The sequence below is a fragment of the Mus musculus genome, chromosome 1 (genome assembly GCF_000001635.26).
Source record: "Mus musculus strain C57BL/6J chromosome 1, GRCm38.p6 C57BL/6J".
In the NCBI taxonomy this organism is placed as follows: Eukaryota; Metazoa; Chordata; class Mammalia; order Rodentia; family Muridae; genus Mus; species Mus musculus.
This window is the reverse complement of record NC_000067.6, coordinates 183,299,695-183,320,399: the sequence shown is the minus strand read 5'-3', so window position 1 is coordinate 183,320,399 and position 20,705 is coordinate 183,299,695. Positions and strand designations below refer to the sequence as shown.

At 40.7% G+C, this 20,705-nt stretch overlaps 1 protein-coding gene across 1 annotated transcript in view; it reads right to left on the bottom strand.

Annotated features, from left to right (window-relative positions):
- Aida (axin interactor, dorsalization associated) overlaps positions 1 to 20,705 on the bottom strand; it is a 27,442-nt gene that overhangs the window by 4,102 nt on the left and 2,635 nt on the right. Inside the window, exons 2-8 of the mRNA NM_181732.4 lie at positions 15,653 to 15,722; positions 13,923 to 13,976; positions 13,461 to 13,515; positions 6,676 to 6,739; positions 6,318 to 6,421; positions 3,698 to 3,820; positions 1,466 to 1,588 (exon numbers count right to left, since the gene is read on the bottom strand). Coding sequence (NP_859421.1) covers positions 1,466 to 1,588; positions 3,698 to 3,820; positions 6,318 to 6,421; positions 6,676 to 6,739; positions 13,461 to 13,515; positions 13,923 to 13,976; positions 15,653 to 15,722 — 593 coding nt within the window. The remainder of the gene's footprint in view (positions 1 to 1,465; positions 1,589 to 3,697; positions 3,821 to 6,317; positions 6,422 to 6,675; positions 6,740 to 13,460; positions 13,516 to 13,922; positions 13,977 to 15,652; positions 15,723 to 20,705) is intronic.

Sequence of the window (20,705 nt, the reverse complement as noted above, 5' to 3'; positions counted from 1 at the left end):
GGAGGAGGGGAGGGAGTGAGGGAAGGAAGGGGAGGATGAGCAATGCTCATGTACTTGCCTTCACACAAAAGTATGACAACAGTCAGGCTACTGGGGACCAACTTCCCTAAGCACAGGACCCTATAGACCCACAGAGTTGTAGATCTCTTCCCACTCCTACACCAACAGCAGCCACACCTAATTATCAAAGAGACTCTGGAGCTATCAGGTCACACGTCTTGAAAGCATGGCTTGAAACCCTGAGTCCAAACAGGTCACCATCCTTCTTACTCAAGTATATCATAAGAAAACAAGATGTCTTGGTATGCAGACCTCTGCACTCCACACAACTGTTAAGAGAAATGTAAAATTAGAATGTGCTGAGATGACTTAAAGGTTTATAAACAGGAAAGTTAATGAACTATAGTGACTAAAGATTAAGTACAAATCTGGAGAAAAGGAGCAGTGAAGCCCTGATATGGTTCAAGGACTCGACAGCATCAGGACAGAGAGAGCAGTGAGGGCCACCACTGTCTGCCCTTCAGGGCAGAAATGGATCTAACGCAGCAGGGGAGAAGCCAGCGGGGTAAGGCACACTCGGAGAGGCAGTCTCTTCCTTATTAACCCAGAACACTCTGACACATACTCTTCTAAGGGGGTTTCAAGTTCTGGAGTCTATCAATGACCTGAAGGACTTGAAAAAACACTTGCTGTGCTGCACCATGCTCCTCTATCAGAGGCAAGGGGCTGCTTCTGCGACAGCTCTGGCTTTGAGAAGTAAAGCGTCACACTCCAGAGGCTGCAGGAACGCGTTCTAAAAGGCATTCACTTCACACACACTTCCTGCAGAGCTTGGCATCTCAGAAACTGCAGCTGAGCCTCAGGTTCTCTACAGAGAACACTGACGTCAGTGGACAAATGGCAACTGCTAATATTTACTGTAAGGATCTGTGCTAAAAGGTGGCTCTTTTTCATCTTCCCTCCGATGAACTACATGTTCTGCATTTTTCTACTCAGTGCAAGTGGAAGGAAAGGGTTATGTGTGTGTGCAAGTGCAGAAGCAAGAGGTTAATGTCAATATCTTCCTCAATCAGTTTTCCACATTGCTTTTTGAGACAGGGTTTCTCTCTGAGCCTGGGGCTAGACTGCCTGGTCAGCAAACCTCAAGAATGCACTCATGTGTCATCTCCCAGCACGGCAGGCTGTCATGCCTGGCTTTTACATGGGTGCAGTGGGTTTAGCACAGGTCCTCCCACTGAGCCTTCTCCCAAGCCTGACATTTTAATAGTAAAGAACTTATATTTTAGTGCCATTATACAACCAGATAACACACCATCCATTTTCAACATTTAAAAAACATGACTACTTGGATTTCTTCAACTATGCAGGTGACACTGACTTCTGCCAGATTCGGACTATGATAGGACCACTGTGTACATACTCAAGTGAGTGCTGTCCATAGGAAGAGAAGATTATGGTCACAAACCTTTGGTTAACCTTTCAACGTGTTTCTGGAGCTCAATGTCCACATTAAAGTGAACGTAAGTATCTTCTTTCCTTGAAGCCACAGGAGTGTCTTGTACGGGAGTTAAATCTATGCCATTCAAATCTAGAGAGAAACAAGTTTCCACTTAGGGGCAATCAAATTTACTGATCACCAAAGGCCACATATCCTGCAGAGGTGGAATAGGGGAGGGATTCTGGGGCCCTACCTAATAACTGAATCTATGAATGCTAAACTATAAATTAGTTTCCCTGGTCTCTGCTCTCAACCCCCACCCTCTTTGTTTTTGAGACAGCCCTGACTGTCCTAGAACTCCATCTGTGGACAAGGCTGGCCTGGAACTCAGAGATCTGCCTATATGTGCAGGGGCCTGGAACTGCTGTGGTCCATGGGTGTGTGGAGTGAGCTGACCTGAGAGGATGGAGACCACAGGGTTGGAAAAATAAGTCTGCAGGAGATCCAATTTGATCTTTAAGAAGGGGAAGAACTTTCTGTTTCCTGAGGACACATATGTGCAACAAAAATCTGGACTTTATATACTCTGCTACAATGCGGCCAGTCCTCAGCTGCTATTTCCCAACAATGATCAAGGGCATGGCTGGAAAGGCCTTAAATCTAAAATGAAGTCAGAATTCCTCAGTTGTATTCAAGTCAGATGGGCATGAGAGCTGCCAAAACCAAAGCAAAAGGAAACAAAACCAAATAAGCAAAAACAAAAAAACCGAACACACAAAAACCCCTGTTTCATGAGTGAAGAAATTTGTACATTGTACCTACATTCTAGTTATGTTTCCTAAAACATAACCTGCTTTACCACAAACAGATGGTATACTCAGTTACTGGATATGGCTTTAATTTCCTGGACCCAGAATCCCCACTTAATCAAATTCTGCATTAGGCTTAACAAATAAGTGTTTATATATTTATTATTCAACAAAGATATTAATTTGATAGGTCCATCTGATTATTTCAGTTCTTAAAGGTAATTACACAAAATCATGTTTTCAGCTCAACACACATGCAAAGGTAACTTAATATTCACTACATATCATTCAGTATTTCATAGTTAATTCAAAAATATCTTCCTGAATGAGTGATATCATTCTATAAATGGTCTATTAAACAATGTGCAGAGTACATTACTTTTCACACTAGATAGCTGGTTATTCTTAAAGCAGCAGTTCTCAACCTGTGGACTGTGACTTCTTTGAGGATCACTTATCAGATATCCCGCATATCAGATATTTACACTATGATTCATACAGTAGCAAAATTACAGTTATGAGTAGCAACAAATATAATGTTACAGTTGGGAGTCGCCACACCACGAGGAATTGCACTAACTGGTCCCAGCATTAGGAAGATTGAGAACCACTTACTTGAAACGATTACCATTAGTTATCACAACCATGGTCTCTGCTTATTCAAATTCTCTCTGTGGCTAAATTTCTTTTCATTGTTGCTAATGAACCTATGGATCTGGGCTTATTTCTACAAGTGATGCAAGCTGCCTCCATTTAATTTCAGCTCACATCTGGTTGTCTGGTTAGTTTTAACCTGCAGCATCAAATTAACCACTTGTATTAACTGTGCAGTCACTTCTTGACAATGATGACGTGACTCTTATGAATCAATAATAATGTTCTTAGTAATTTTTTTTCAAACAAGGTCTCTTTATGCGTTCTCTAAAGTTTTTAACAATGCAGGGGGAACGGCCAGTTTAATCACACTTTCTAACTCTGAAAACATCCTTTGCTGTCCTGCAATGGCTCTCAGGGACTGATCTCCATGTTCACCCTCCACTTCAGTATTCACCTTATGGAAACCTGCTATAGGAATCAAAGGGCTATTCAACCTACATACCTGTGGAAAAGGAGGGTATTTTCTTAATTCTGTATTCTGGAAACTGTCTCTGCTGCTAAGAGGACTGTGCATGGCTAGCTAGCTCCTTAGATGGGTCTGGAATATGAAGTATAATAAGAAACAAGGACAAGCTCAAACGCAAAAGTGAGTCTAATCTATACATTTAAAAATATATTTATTAAAATATCAGAAGCATTCACTGATGGACTAAAGATCAGTTCCAGGGACTTCCTATCATAAAGTGAATTAAAGTGAGTTGCTACAGACAGAGGAGCCAGGGCTCTACAACCTGTTCCAAGTGGAAAGCAGCATGGTGTCTGGCAGAAGGACACCCACATGCGGGGCTCTGACCTTTCACGCTGACTGTGATGTAGGGATCGATGCACTGCCCCGCATCTTTCAAACCAATTTTCTCAATCCTGATGGTGAGTAACGTCATCCCTGGTTCCGATGGCAACCGTGGCAATAAAGTACCTGGCAACAGAGGAACCACAGTGACAATTAGGCCATCAGAAACACTTTCAGCAAGCAGAAGAGAGACACAGCTCCCTTGTAACTTAGCAACCAGGCAGGCATTACCATTTTGCTTTCTAGCAATCTCAAACACTGTATTATTCCTTTTTGGCTTTTAGGATGTTCTTAGGTTCCTGAGTATGGACACTCTGCGCATGTGCCACCATACCTGGCTTGGTCTTATTCTCTGGGAATAAATACTTAATTATATGCAAGATAAAGCTGCACTCCATACTCCACAAACACCATAAAAGCAGAATTATTACGGCAAGCTCATTCAATGTTCATGTTACTAAGGAAGCCTAATTCTAAGCTAGCACAATCACTAAGTCCATCCACATGACCCACATATGCAGTGCACTCGGAACCACACATCACACTCACTATCAACTTCTAAGAAAAACAAAGACAGGAAAATCTTGTTATTCTGAAGCCTGAGAAGTGTGTGAGGCTGAAAAGATGGCTCAGCAACTAAGATAACTGGATGTTCTTTCAGAGGACCGGGGCTCAAGTCCCAGTACCTACATAGCTAACTCCAGTATAAAGATATCTGATGCCCTCTTCTGGACCTTGAGGGCACTGCATGAACATGATGCACATACATGCAGGCCAAAAACAAAACAAAACAAAACAAAACAAAACAAAACAAAACAAAACAAAACAGGAGTGGCTCACACCTTTAATCCCAGTACTCTGGAGGCAGAGACAGACAAACCTCTTAAGTTTGAGGCCAGTCTTGTCTACAAATGGAGTTGTAGGACAGCCAGAGCTACATTGAGAAACCCTGTCTCAAGAAACAACAAAACCAGAGGGGGTGTGGGGGGAGGCGGTTGAGAGCAAAGACCAGGAAATCTTTTAGTCATAGTTTATAGTTTAGTATTCCTAGATTCAATTGCTAGGTAGGTTATTAAAGCCGAATTTGCTGCTTTCTTCCTCATTCTATTCTGGAAGAGCAATTTGAACGTTGGAAATGTTTCCATTCACCAACTAAACTTGAGTGGGTTGGGAACATGGCTTGGTGTCTAAGAGTGCTTTCTCGGCGACCTGACTTTGAAACTTAGCACCTTAGTAAAAAGCAGCTCATGGCTGCACTGGCAAGTGAGCGCTGTTGTAGTCCTCTGGCTTTTGGTTTTCTGTAGTGCTTTACTCGAATTAATTTAGGTGTGGAGAGGCACTGATCTGGCTGCAGCTCCTCTGGTCTCTGAAGGTCAACAGAGCAGCACACCTTTCTGTACTAAATCATGCATTTGGATTTTCTCCTTTCTGAAGAGGGTGCTGAAATGTCCTTTCCTTATTAAGTTGTAAGAGATCTCTAATATGTTAGAAAACAAAACAAAACAAAACAAAACAAAACAGTTTAAGAGGGTTTTTTTCCTTAAAAAAAAAAATTCCTGTACTGAAACACAACACACACATTTAAAATGCCTAAATTTTAAATGCAGCTTGCTGAGTTTCACACCATGGACACACCTCTGTTGGGGCACCAGAGCATGAAAGGGATGACCGATGAGCTAGGGCACCCGTGGTCCTTCTGTCCCCATCAGGCCTCTAATGACTCTCCCAGAAGACATCAAACACTGTTGTTGTCTAATACCACAGACCACAGACAGGCTGCTTAGATGAGCCTGGTCTCTAACAGTGTCTTCTATGAGAATTTCATGCTAAGATAGTCAAATTTCTTAATAACTTCTTTCACAGTTGGTGCTTTTAAAAAGTCTCTATAAAATTGTGTTGAACTCAACAGTAATAACGGCTAGTACACTGCAGACACCAGGCAAGCATGTAGTACACATACATACTTGCAAGCAAAAACACATGAAATTTTAAAAATGAATAAATGTAATAATAACATTTAAAAAAGAAAGAAACATCATTCTTCAGAAGCAAGGCAGAGTAGAATCAATGTCTTGTACCTGAAAAAGACCACCAGTCGGAGCAGCCACCATGTGTAATCTCCCTGAAGTTATTTATATTCATAGGGAAGGAAGATCTTCACCCAAGCTTGTCCACAAATACAAAGGCTCAGCGTGTATCCTTTATTCCTCTTAGGTAAAGGTACCCCAGCTACGATTTGGTTAAAGACTGATTAAGCACCACAGACACAGGCTGATGCTGTGGGCCCAACGCAAAGCCTACCTGCAAGGCTGACCTGTGGCTGGCATTGGGCATCTTGGGTTTGATGAGGACTTCCATCTGCCTCTGTTCACCCCTTAACACCTCACTGTTTATGTGAGCTGTGGATGCCGGTGAATCTCAGCACGTGTTCTGAAGACCACTAAGGCAATGATCCTTTCACACTATGTGCCTCAAACAACCACTAACAGTGACCTAGCCATGAAACTCTGCCTATGGTTGTCAAAGGCACTGGAGACGTTTTCCTCCCCACCAGAAAACACCCACGTAAGTTCCACATGTCCTGCAGGATAAAGCAGTGCATGTGCTGCATAAAGATGCTCACCAGGAACTCTAGCAGAGAAAGAATCAGGAGGCCCTGCTCCAGCACCACCTTCTTCATCTTCTTCAAATTCCAAATTCTCTTCTTCACCAGGTGCTAAAATACGTCTACATGGAAAAGAGAGAAGAAGAAAACAAAAACAAAAACAAAAAATCTTAAACAATGAGCTATAACACTTAGTACACTTAGTACAAAGCCTCAAAACTGTATTCCACAGGATAGGAGTTTAAGAGGTTGACACAGTGCTACCGATGCTGATATCAATCACTATCAATGATCCCAAAGTGTATCAAGCAACAACAGGCGTATCTGAAAAGCAGGTATAAAGAAGACAGTAAGGGAAGAATATAAATATGAATACCTTAATGGAATAGGCTGAACATCAAATGGGAATTCTTTATTATATGTAAGAATATTCTTCAGGACTATAATAAAAAGACAAAGAAACATGAATTTTTCTATGAAAATCAAACATTGTAGCTCAGAGAGCTTTTTTTTTTATCGATTTTGCCCAGCACATTTAAGTCTATTTTTAAACCCCCAGATTCTCTTTCCAGAGCCCCTGTGCACTCGTCTGCAGAAGGTCTGAGGGGGCTTAGCTCCCCAGCCCTTCTTCTACTATGTACAAGTTCCTGCGTGAGACATGGGCACCTCCTCTGGTACTGCTTTAATTAAAGGACTGACATTAAAGATGACAATCAGAGAGACACAGGAACATATCTTGTGCTGTCTTAAGTTTTCTCCTCGAAAACTGATATGGTTTGTGTTAGCATGGTTATATTTATCATATTCTTTTTATGGTAAAACTTACTGTATATCTCCATATATTACAGATATAGACAAAGGAGTGTTTATCTTCAAGAGAAGTCTCTAGACAACATGGTCTTGTGTCCTGGCTGTGGTTGCTCGCCTCCCACAGCTCCCTTTGGGCACATAAGATAGAGGGAGATGCTTTGTGATGCTGCAGAAGTGAACTAAATAGATAACTTTTACTTCCTGCCTTATAGGTCCACATAATAAGCTACAAATTACACGTAGGTGAACCCACAGTCTGAAATGGGCAACACAAAAGGCCCTTGTGTCTTAGTGCTCAGCACTCAGCCTTTAAACTTCCAGAGGGCACCAGTGGCAATGGCCCGGCATATTCCAATGACTGTCGGTTGTTGGCCAACTTCTGTGTGTGCTGAGGCACAGTTCTTACTGACTTGCCCGCTCTCACTTTAGCTCCTACCCATACTCTTCTACCGTCTTCTTTCCTTAGTGGCTGTGCACTCACTGCCCACAATGGTTTACTCTCCTAGGATACAGTGATCAAGAACCCCTAAATGAATATTAAACCAAACTCAAGAAAAACAGACAACAAACACGTCCACAAATAGACCAGATATCATATAAATATGAGCATGCTAGAGGACAGCAGAAGAGCATCACACCATAGTTTATTCTGTCTTGAATAAAACTGGCCTCTCAATGGCTTAAAACTACAAAGGTTTGTGGCAGAAAAGTTATTCTTCTGATTCTTCTCTTATGATAAAGTTACATTACATATTTTAACATATTACAGATCTAGACTCAGTAGAGCTTATCCTCAAGGGAAGTCTTCAAACATGAATGCTGGCTGTGGATAGCTTTTAGATTGAGACATACACTCATCAAAACTCCCATTTGGACCTTAGAGCAACTCAAGAAAAACAGACAACAGATACCAAGTGAAGAGGCTCATGTATGAATGTGGTTATTGATAGGACGGACACACAGAAAGCTGTGTAACTAGGAAGAGAGATGGCAGAGCAGCCAAAGTCCACAGGGTCAGTGCTTCAAAACTATGTTGTAAGAAGTCACTGGAGCTATGAACCAGGATAGAGCATTGTCTCCGGCCACTCTGGGGTCAGAGCTCTCCAGTATTCCAAAAGAAGCAAGAGCAACAGTGGCTCAGAGAAGGAAGCAGAGCTTTGGGGTAGGAGTGAGGAGCTTTTTTTTTTTTTTTTTTTTTTTTTTTTTTTTGAGACAGTTTCACTAAGTATCTCAACCTAGAATTCACTATGTGACAGTGTCCTTGACCTCATGACAATCTTCCCACCTTAGCCTCTTGAACAGACATATCTGACCACATCTAGCTTGAGTCTGGCTTCTTCAAATAGCACAAAGTTTACAAGCAAGAGAAAGTTATCAGAAGAGAGTTATCAGAAGACCAAAGTAGGTTTAAATAAAATCCCAGCCCTACAATTCCAATGATGAACACTTGCATAACTAAGCTAAAGTAACGTGCCTCCCCAGTCCTGGCAAGGGAACGCCACTTCCTTCCCAGACGGCTATGGTTGGATGAAGAGTGAGGTAGAAGCCTGCGCTGCTCTGCCGCAATCAGTCCTCACCACAGTTTTCCACTCTCGCTCACTAGAATCCTACGTTTCCTCTCTCACAGAGGAGTTCTGCCTTTTCTAAGCATAACAGTATCCCTTCTGAACTTTATGATTACAATAAACCATTACCTCAGTAACCAGCAATTACTCCCTTGGTATCATGGTAAACACTAAAAATGGGAGAAGATGACAGCATTTGTCATTCTTTTAGATATGACACAGAAATCATGTCTTATAATAATGAGAAAAAGCCAACCCTTAAACATATAAAACAAGTTGAACACTATATTAGTAATAAAGAATATTTTCCCTTAGGACAGGGTTTTATGTAGGTCAGGCTGGCCTTAAACTCCCTACATTGTTGAGGCTAGACTTGATTTCCTAATCCTTCTGCCTCTGCCTTCAGAGTAGAATAATTACACAGAGGCATGTGTTACCACAACTGCAAATGTTTTGCATTTTGTAAACTTTTTTAGATATCAGTGCTTTGGACAGTATTAACTTAGAACTGGAGAGCTGGCTCAGAGTTTAAGAGCATGTATTATTCTTTAACCACAATTCAGCTCCAAGCACCTACTCAAGGTAGTTCACAACCACCTTTAACTTCAGTTCCATTGGATCCGAGGCCCTGCTGCGGTCCCCGAAGGCACGCGTGCTTCTATAAACAACCAACACCAGGAATGCTCCCAACAGCCTGCTTCCATAAGCCAGGCTTCACGCACATGTCTCTTGGTATATTTTATGTATTTTGAGTGTGTGCACTGTGGAAGTCAGAGGACAACTTTTGGGAATGGGTGCTTTCTTTGCACTATGTGGGTCCTGGGGATTGAACTCAGGTGGTCAGGCTTGGTGGCAAGTGTCTTGCAGTCTGAGCCATTCTGCTCTCCCCAGACCTCACTAAGTGTTTTCCAGCTCCTTAGCTAGGACCACTCACACGAGCCTTCAGCTTCAAGCACTCACAAGCAGTGGTGCCCTCTCCTACTGAGATCCAGAGCTCCCAGCCCTTCTGACTGCCGAAGTGACCTGCCATCACCTTGTAGTTCCTGCTCTAAAAAATGACACATGTGGAAATTCAACACATGTTCTTCTAGCAATGTATCACTTCACGGTAGGTAAAGATGGAAAACTACTTTCATTCTCAATGTTTTTTTTAAGCTATGTAAGATTACTCCCTCTTAAGACACACAAATCTATTGAATATAGCACAAACCAAGTTTATCCCATAAACAAAGCACTGCATAGACTGTTCATGGGGAACCCAAAGGCTGTTTGTAAGGACTCAGAAGAATGGGATAAATAGGAACTAGGGAAATACAGGGCAGACTCTGACAGTGGGCATAAAAACAGCACAAAGCGTAGAGGGGGAGAGGTCATTAGTTGAGGCTAAGGAGAACACAGAAAGCTTTCAGCAAGGTGGGATTTCTGTGGTGCTCTAAAAGATGGCTATTGGAGAGGAATTAGGGGAAATAGGTTGGAGTAAGCAGTATATTCTGAAGAGTAAAGCAAAAGTTACTAGAATTACTACACTCACAGACAGGAGCTCAAGAGATTCAAACTCTAAGGAAACAAGACATTAGCAAAATGTACTACCTCAGTCCAACACAGTGAGAGCTGATGTTATTATTTTCCACAGAAGGATCACAACCAAGGGACAGCTTGAATAAGAATATTTCACCTAAAGTGTAGTTAAACACTGAGTTGCAGGAAATATTTCTGATAGAAATAACTCCTAGGTGCCCAGCTTTGATAAACTAAAAATTACAGTTTGTCCTACTGAGGTAAAGGAGACATAGCTATGCTCTTTCCAGAAAAACAACAAGTCAGTCATCCAGAAGCATGGAAGCTGGCCCAGCAGGTGGCTCAGTCAATCATCCAGAAGCATGGAAGCTGGCCCAGCAGGTGGCTCAGTCAATCATCCAGAAGCATGGAAGCTGGCCCAGCAGGTGGCTCAGTGGGTAAGGAGCCTGCTGCCAGGTCCGAGGTCCTACACGCTGTCCTCAAGTTATCCTCTGATATCTACTCAGACCATCAGTGAGCCTTCTACTCTTTCAGATAGATAGATAGATAGATAGATAGATAGATAGATAGATAGATACATAGATAGACAGACAGACAGATAGATAGATAGGATAAGATAGACATAAAACAACTTTTTTAAGGTCAAGAAGTTCAAATGAAAAGCATTATATTAATTCAAAATATATTAAAATGAAGGCAAAGCTAGTGGTAAATTACTATATTTCCTGTACTTTGGAGGCTAAGATAGGAGAGAATTGAGTTTCAGACAAGATTGAGCTACACAGCAAGGTCTTGTCATCTCAACAAAGCAAAATAAATCTAATATAAATCTTGAAAATAAAAACAAAAGCCTTAAAAAAAAGCAAGCAAGAGGAACAGCAAGCCACTTTTAGTCTAGTATTCCACTAAGGCATGAATCAATAGCGTCTCAGGCGTTTGAACTAGATAGAAATCTATGGCATTTAGGATTAACATATCCAAGACCCACTCCTGATATCAGCAAGCACAAGGGCATAGACAAGTGTCAGAGCTGTCATCAACAAGAGGCAGCGCAGAGAACTTCTCCGAATGTCAAGTCATACAGCTGATGACTCTTAAAAACAAACAAACAAACAAACAAACAAACACACACAAGAGAGGGGGGAGGGAGCAAGCAAGAAAGAAAAGCAACCAATCCAAGTTCTTTGAGGCACTGGGAGGACTAAAAGAGGATGATTACAGAGAGGTGCCGGGAATCAGTGTCCAGTCTTCATAGATCCCACCTAGCATAAGGCATAAGGTTCCCCATCTACCCTACCCCTCCCCTTTGCCTCACCTGCAACCCTAAAGGACCAACCAAGGCCTCATTCCTGTAAGCCACATCCCCAGCCCTCTGCAAGATTCTTAAACTGTGTTTGAAGCAAACAAAACCCAAAAATCCTAACTGAAAATAGTAATTGTAAGAATCAGAATCCTACAAGTTTCTCTGACCAAGCCACCCTCATCCCAATGACAGCTGTGACCTTGCTGCATTTGTCTGTTTGCTTCTGTGTGGCTCTGGGGGATGCCTCTCACATGCTGGGTATGTGCTCTAACAAGAAGAACACTAGCCTCAGCGTGACAATCTTCTTATTAAAGCCACCCATGTGTTTTTCTCCAAAATATCTTATATATAGCCAGTCATAGAAGACCAAGTATGGTTCCACTTGTAAAAAATGCTCAGAATAGACAAGTCTATAGATAAATTAAATCAATGGTTGCCTAGAACTGGAAACTGGAGAAGGTCACAATTGGTAGGGAAATGAATGATGCTAGTGGGTACAGGCTTCTGTTGAGGGTGATGAAAGTATCCTAAAACTGACTGTGGTGATGGCTGCAAAGTCAAGACAATATAAGTAGGACTCATACTTCTAAGATATCTAAATATCATCTCAATAAAGCTACTAATAAAAAAAACTTACATAAAGTATTTGTTAATGCTTTTTAAAGAAATCATAAAAGCTCGAGGCATGAAAAAATGTGGTCAGAAAAAATTAAAACCTTTTACATTATTTGATTGGCATCCCTATATATACTGAGTACAGGTAAAAACTATTTAGGAATATAAAATTACAGTTCTTGTAACAAAAAGGTTATAGTCTGTATTACATAAAGTAACCAAAACTATTGAAATGACACAGTTCACCATAATTCTTGCCATATGCAGAAGGATCTTGCTCTGAGGAGATGAAATCTGATCAGCTGACAATTGTGGAAAAGCCACCAGAATCACAGCAGATCTGTGTCCTGTGTTCTCTATTGCTTCTCTCTACCAACTCAAACAAAACAACAGAAACCTGACTCCTCTTGGTACAGACTCTGCAATCCTTTCTGCCCTGGTCCTTCCATGACAAGCACATTTCACTTCTTTAGTAACTTACATCTGTCTGCCTTTCTCAGACTTGCTGTACGCTGAGAACTGGGAACTGGGAACTGGCAGCTTATGAAACACCCAGGGTGTGGAGACACCAATAGGATTGCACTAATAGTAACTCTGCTCCCCGGATTCAGGCCCTGCCCAGCGACTAAGGGCTGCAGAGAGACAGGGCTAGTCACTTCATCTCATTCCTCAACTATACAGTGAGAGAATGTGACCACAGCAAGACTTTGTCATGTTCTCAATGCTGATTTTATGATTCCCTACCTAGAAATCTGCCTTAACAGAAGGCTCTGAAAACTGTTCTTCCCTGTTTCCAAACACACGTAGAGCCATGCAATAACCGTCTCACTGTCATATTCACCTCTGCCCATATTGCAGACATTTCAAGAAAGCAAATAGTCATCTGAACCAGGCAAAAAGAAAAAGGGAAAAAAAGTGCTAGCCTTTTGAGCAGCATCTTAACCACCAAAATATTTGAAGAAATTACTTCCTTCAGAAAGTTGTAAAGGAAGAAAACAAGACTCAGCAAAGGAGTATTTTCTAGCAAGGCCCGTAGCAGGCTACAGTTCCATGCCATGTAGGATGGACAGCATCACTACCCACAGCTTATATATACTCTTCCTTAGGCTCTGCTGGAAACACTTTCTAAGAAACTAGTGTTATAAAAGACACCAAAACAGAACAAAGGCGAATATATATTTACATCAAATTGTAACTACTACAAATATTGCAAGAACTTTAAAAAGGACTCAAAAGATGCTATATAACTAGCTAGTAAGAGAAAATCACCATCTATGCTAAATAGTGCTAATATCTACAATGAATTGTTTCCCTAAAAGAGACCACAGAGTACCAGAAGATCAAACTTACTTGGTTCTAGCTTCTTCAGGTCCTCCAGTTTAAACTCTTCTTGGGACTGTGTGGACTAAATTTAAAATATGCACATTACATCTTTTTACTACAAAGATTTCACTGTACCTTATGTCTCTTAAGTGGCAAAAACCAAATCATTAAAATTATTCAAAAATGATTTCTTGCTTTCAAATTAGAAAATGAAAAGTTTCAAACTTGGTTTTGTTTGTTTTGCATTTTTTGGAACTTTCAGGCTAAATGTAATAGAAAAAATTAAATTTCTATCTTTGACTTCTATAGTTTACAAAATATATATTAACTCATGTAAGTATGCATGCTACTGATCAACTCCAATAATTCTTAAACACTTCTGAGATGACACAGCTTTTGGCATGAATGCCTAATGTTTCCACAGAACAATCATATTAGAAATTTAAAACAAAACAAAACAAAACAAAAAACAACGAAAAATGTATTTACCTGTAATGCTGCACTTCGCAATTCCAAACATGTCGCAATTTTGCCTATGGTTTTCTGTAGGGAGAAAAACAAAAAAAAAAAAAACAACAACAAAAAAAAAACACTGTAATATAAAATAAAATCAGGATTCTTTTTTTTTAACTAATAAGATAAAAATGTAGCTTAACATCTGGGAGTTCACTCTTAAATGTAAACTTTTCTTCGTGTAGAACCAAGAGCTTTTTATGCAGAAATGCACTGCACTATAGCACAATAGGCGTTGTTCACAACTGTTTTAAGAAATGTCACCCAACCTCAGTTGCTCTTGAGGTCAAAATGATGTGCTCTACTGATATAGTGCAGAACCCTGACTAAGTACCTCAAGTCTAGACATGCCAGAGTCCAAATATGCTAAGATAAGCACTGAGGAGCCAGATGGCCCAGGGAACAGAAGGGAGAACCATGTTAGGTGTGCAAGCCTGCCAACCTAAGTGGAGAGAGGGCGGAAGGAAAGTGCCGACTCCTGAAAACTGTTCTCTCACACACACCTTAATAATTAATAATTAAAAAAAAGAAAAGAATGAAGCGGCCAGGCAGTGGTGCCGCACACCTTTAATCCCAGTGCTCAGGAGGCAGAGGCGGGTGGATCTCTGAGTTCAAGGCCAGCCTTGTCTACAGAGTGAGTTCTAGGACAGCTGGGCCTACTGAAAATAAGCTAAGTCTAACTTTAGACTTAAATTATTAGCACTTGCTCAAAAACTAATTGTTCATACTTAGTACAGTATAGAAAAATCTAGGTAAATGCTATTTTACTTTGTCATTGCCTAGGGAAATTGATAGCTCAAAAGATCATTACGAGAAAACATAAAAAAAAATAAAGTAATTGTGCTATAATATATTCAATTTATATAAGGAAAAATTAAACATATACAAAGAATATAGTCTCACCTAATCTAGACTTAATTTTTTTAATATCTAAGTAACTAGTCACCTTCTGCATCTTCTGTCTAACTGGGGGCAAGGGAAGAGAGAGAGAGAAAATGAAGAGATGCGGGTAGAGAAAAGGACAGAGATAGAAAGGAGGATCCTAAAAATATACAACAAGCATATAGTAGTGAATTAACATTACCACTTAAATTTGACTCAAAACAGGGAAAAGCTTTCTAAGTATCATGAGTCAGGATGTTCTACGTAGAATCTTACATGAAAAAACCTACTACACCAAGCAGGGGATTCACTGGAATGGAGGACCTGGCAGCTTCCCATTGGCTGTTACAACCAGCTGTCATACTAACAAAACTACTGAGAACTAAAAGGAATGCTCACTAAACTAACCATGAACAGACTCAAGTAAGAATCATAAGTTTTCCAGGCATGGTGGCATATGCCCTTAATCCCAGCACTCATGAGGCAGAGGCAGATGAAATGCTGTGAGTTCAAGACCATCATGGTCTACATAGTGAGTTCCAAAATAGCAGCAGGGTTCTATAGTGAGAGAATTTGTCTCAAAAACAACAAAACCCCACCAACAATGGACATGCCAAAATGGACAAGGAAAAGCCCATGAGGCCCCAACCTCACACAAAGAACTACGGTAACTAAGGAATACTGAGAACAGGGCAGTCTTACCCAGGGAGGAACACACCAACTGACTATCCAATAGCAAAGGTCATCCCTGAGACATACAGTAACATTATAGCTCTTTCTTTATCAGTGGGAATCACAGGCACCTAGAGATTGCTTTATGGTACCTTTTGTTCTTCTGTAAATTCAGAATTATTGTGTTGAGCTTGGGCCTCCTTCTGTAAGTGTCTTGCTAATCTGTGAGAAGAAAACATTGTTTAGAACTGAAAGCAAGCAATCTCAGCAGCAGCAAGATGATACAGCTCCATCTTTTAAATGCAGGGAAGCACAATGCTTTGTTGTAATCCTGTCGGTCTCTCGCCCTTAGACACAAACTGTAAATACACTACAGTACTTTTTCACTGCATTTCCCTGGGCAGAACTGGAGCTAAGACAGTAAAGCAAAGTGCTAAGGCTGGGGAGGGTCTAACAGAACATCGAGTCCAGCTTTCCTTAGCACCAAGTTTCTCCTGCAACCAGACAGAAGGCAGTTATCCAGATTCGGTATAGACTGTACCACTGAGCACCAATAGCTGTGCTGACTAGAGATGCTTTACCAATCTCCTATCAACTTGCTGACTAGTCCAGACCCAAATTACATCCATGACAAAGTACAAATACTTTATCAAAATCTACTTGTAAAGGTATTTGTTTTTGGAAAAAAAATCCCAACATTCAAAAACAGAAGTCACTGATTACCCAGTTATCATCGTACTGTAAAACAGCAGCTATGGGCTGGGGAGAGGACTTCCATGAGGTCTCATGACCCAAACTGCATCCCCAAGGACCACATGAGCCAACTTTCCCAAGTTGTCCTCTGACCTCCACACACATGGTATACACATGCCTGCAATAGCAGGTAGGCCCTCTGAGTGTTTTCAAGGTTGGATCAATGCTACTACCCTATTTGTTAGAGTATAACAAAAAGGACTTACATTTAAACACACACACACACACACACAGACAGAGAGAGAGAGAGAGTGTTGTTTAGAGAAAATGATTCAAATAAGGATTTTTCTTGATAGATGTAAACATAAGAACATGAAGAGATCCATATCACTGGTCATAAGAAAAAGCATACCAAATGACAGGTAACCTTTCCCAACCAGAGATGAATCTACATGATTTAAAAAATAAAACAAAAGGAGAAAATAACAGGTATTGGTGAGTGTGGGAAAAAATCAGGACCCTCATTCACAGCTGATAAAAAAATAGAAAATGGTACCAATCATATGAAAAATTTGGTGGTTTGCCAAATAATTAACTACAGACTCACTACATGACCTAGCAATTTTAAACTACTAGGTATACATCCCAAAGAACTCAAAATATATGTCCACATGGGATATTTTTACACACACACATGCATTATTCACAACTGAAAAGTAGAAGCAACTAAAATGCTCAATGACTAATGGCTGTAAAAACAAAATGTGGGACACCCATTCAATGAAGGATTTGTCACTAAGGCTGAAAAAAATAGCTCTGCAGTTAAGAGCACAGGTTAATTTTGCAGAGGAGCCAGGTTCAATTCCTAGCACCTACTTGGCAATTCACAATTATTGCTAACTCCAGTCCTAAAGGATAAGCAGCCCTCTTCTTGACCTCTGTGGACATCAGGCACACATGTGGTACACATATATGCATATGGACAAAACATCTACACACAAAATTTTTTTTAAAAAAGAAAAAAAAAAGACTGAAATTAAAATAGTGTGCTATAATGTGAACTTAAAAAATATGCTAAATGAAAGAGGCCACATTAAAAGACTATGATTCCACCGGGTGGTGGTGGCGCACGCCTTTAATCCCAGCACTTAGGAAGCAGAGGCAGGCGGATTTCTGAGTTTGAGGCCAGCCTGGTCTACAAAGTGAGTTCCAGGACAGCCAGGGCTACATAGAGAAACCCTGTCTTGAAAAAACAACCCCCCCCAAAAGACTATGATTCCATTCACATGATAAATCCATAATAACAAACCCATTGAGACAAGGAAACAATTAGTATCTGCTTCTACATATTTATTTCCTCCCAAAGCTTTTCCCCAAAGTGTTAGTCATAAGCTCTTATGAACTTAATATTAGTGAGACAAGATATATGGGAAAATTAATATGGCCATTTTTCTTGTTCAGGGAACCTTCAGAACTTTATATGTGCAAGATAGTTCAATGTTTAAAAACAAGCAAGAGATCTAGATGGTACACAAAGACTTTTAGAGAAAAAATAAACATGAAAAGATATTCAATGATATTAGTCATTTGTATAAATTAAAACCACAACAAGATATGCTACACACCCTCTAGAAGGGCTGTAACTAGACTGTAACAAATGCTAGGTATGTGGAAAAATGAAACTTCCCATTGCTGGCAGAAATATGAAATGATATCCCTACTTTGGACAATAACTTGGGGGTTTCTTTTCAAAGTCACATATTTAGCATAGGTCCAGCAACCCTACGTATTGGTATCTGTCTTCATGAAAGGGATAAAAATGCATGGTCACATAAGGAATCACATGGGCTGGAGAGATGGCTCAGTGGTTAAGAGTGCACACTGCTCTTGGGGAGGAGCCAAGCTCCATTCCTAATACCCATGCCAGGCAGCTCAGAGCTATCTGTACCTCCAACTCCAGGAGACCCACACTTCTGCTCTCCAAACTTCAGGTCCCTGTACACACTTGTGCACATACCCCATAATTAAAAATAAAATATAATTTTGAAAAAGAACTGCATGGAAATGTCTACGGCAGCATTGCTGATAATAATCAAAATGTGAATGTCCACTAAGTAGTGAATGGGCTCACAAAACATGGTGCAACTATACAACATAACATTTTGTTTGCTAACAAAAACATGAGACATGTTAAATTAATCTTAAAGATTATGCTAAATAATCCATTACAAAACTGAGTTAGGTAATTGTTACATGGAATGTCCAAGAAAGACAACCTCATGAAGACAGATCATAGGTGAGAATATGTTGGGGACTCAAGGATGCAGTATAAATGCAGAGGAGCACAGAGAACCTTTTGGAGGTCATGGAAATGTTCTAAATGCAGCCTAGTGACAGCCCCACAAGCTGGTAAATTTAACTTAAAAATCATTACATTATGCATGTAAAATGTGTCAGTTTTGTGGTGTGTAAGTTATGTCTCAATAGTTTTAGTTGTTGATGGTAGTGTTTTGTGTTTTGAGACAGGGTCTCACTATGTAGCCTTCCCTGGCTGGCTTGGAGCTGGCTGTGTAGAAAATGCTAACCTCTAACTTGCCTGCCTTTCCTCCCAAGTGCTAAAATTTACAAACAAACAAACAAACAACAAAAATTATTTAAAAGCTTAGGCAAAAATACACAGACACACATACATGTGTGTGTGTGTGTAGCCAAATTTCATGTGAATACAATCCTAAAAAAAAGTGAGACCTGATTCTGTGCACTGAAAGAAAACCTACACCCTCTGGGTAATTATATGAACAAAGCAAAGAGTTGGTTAGTACTAATGATAAGAAATTAGTCCAATATTAGTCTCGAGGAACTGGAGAGATGGTTCCACAGTTAAGAGCACTTGCTGCCAATCCTGACAATCAGGGTTTGGACCCTAGCAGCCACATAACTGGCCAAGTATCCCTAGCACACCTGTAAACCCAGTTCTGAGGAGGCAGAGACAGTGGCACTGCTGAAGTGTGCTAGGTTCCAGCCTGGCAGAGAATATTCTGGGAGAGATTTTTCCCTCAGAAGGAAAGTGGAGTGACAGAGGGTATCCACTACACACACAAGTGCATATAACTCATACAAATGCAAAGCAGTCTATGGTATCCTACAAAGGTGCCAACAGGTAAAACAGGACTGCCCTCAGGAAGTGTCTTAAGTACACTTTAAGCCCATAAGTGACTGACAAGAACCTTATCATCTCTATAGGCAGAAATTAGTGTGCCTCAACCATCTATAGTGAAGAACTAGGTTTTCTCTCCACCAGTTCCAGGCAGATATTCTGCAAATAAAAAAAGTACTGTGAACAGAGAGGTGAGATGACTCAACAGATAAAGCTGCCAAGTCTGATTACCTCAGTCAATCCCTGGGATAGACATGACCTCCACATATAAGCACCAGGCACACATGTGATATGCAAAAATATATCCAGCCAAACCACTCATACACATAAGCTTAAAAACAAAATATAATATTCTTAAATTGAGAGTATATAAACAGTCCTTCCAGCATGTCCCCCATAAACCAGCCTCCATATGTTGTATGAAGACAGCATGGCCACCCAATCAAAAGGCTTAATTATCATAGGCTTCTCCCTTCATTCTTGATATCTGACCAGTGACTACTTGTTAGCATTATCATGATCTTCAATTGGCCTTCTTGGCTTCTGTCTTTCCTCCCAAAGAGTGTGTTAAAAAAAAAAAAATGAGAAAAGGCAACATGATCCTATTTCTGGTAAATTAGAAAGATGTAAATTTTTGGCTTCATTTATGTGAAGCCTGAATGTTACAAAGTTTAGCCCAATCGCCACATTTCTACTGAAATCTGACAGTGTAGTTTGACAATTACAGAAAGGGCATTCTGCAGCTCTCTAGTACAGTGGTCAGTGTGGAGTGCAGTGGTCAGTGTGGAGTGCAGTGGTCAGTGTGGAGTGCAGTGGTCAGTGTGGAGTGCAGTGGTCAGTGTGGAGTGCAGTGGTCAGTGTGGAGTGCAGTGGTCAGTGTGGAGTGCAGTGGTCAGTGTGGAGTGCAGTGGTCAGTGTGGAGTGCAGTGGTCAGTGTGGAGTGCAGTGGTCAGTGTGGAGTGCAGTGGTCAGTGTGGAGTGCAGTGGTCAGTGTGGAGTGCAGTGGTCAGTGTGGAGTGCAGTGGTCAGTGTGGAGTGCAGTGGTCAGTGTGGAGACTCAACAAAGGATTTGCATGTGCCTGTTACTCTCATTCCCACTGAGCAGCCTGCATATTTAATTTTCCTTTGTAATTTCAATTAGACATGGTATTCTTCACTCTCCATTGGGAGGTCTGCTGCCCAGTACCAACAGCTGCTAGATCCCACTGCATCACAAGTGAGAGAGGTGGCCTTGTATTTCAGGCATATGACACTTTCATTTACTATAGAGGGTGATACTTACATCAGCTAACTGATCAAGGTATAGAAGGGTATATTCTTCAACAATGGAGAGAAATCTTGACATTTGTCCAGTT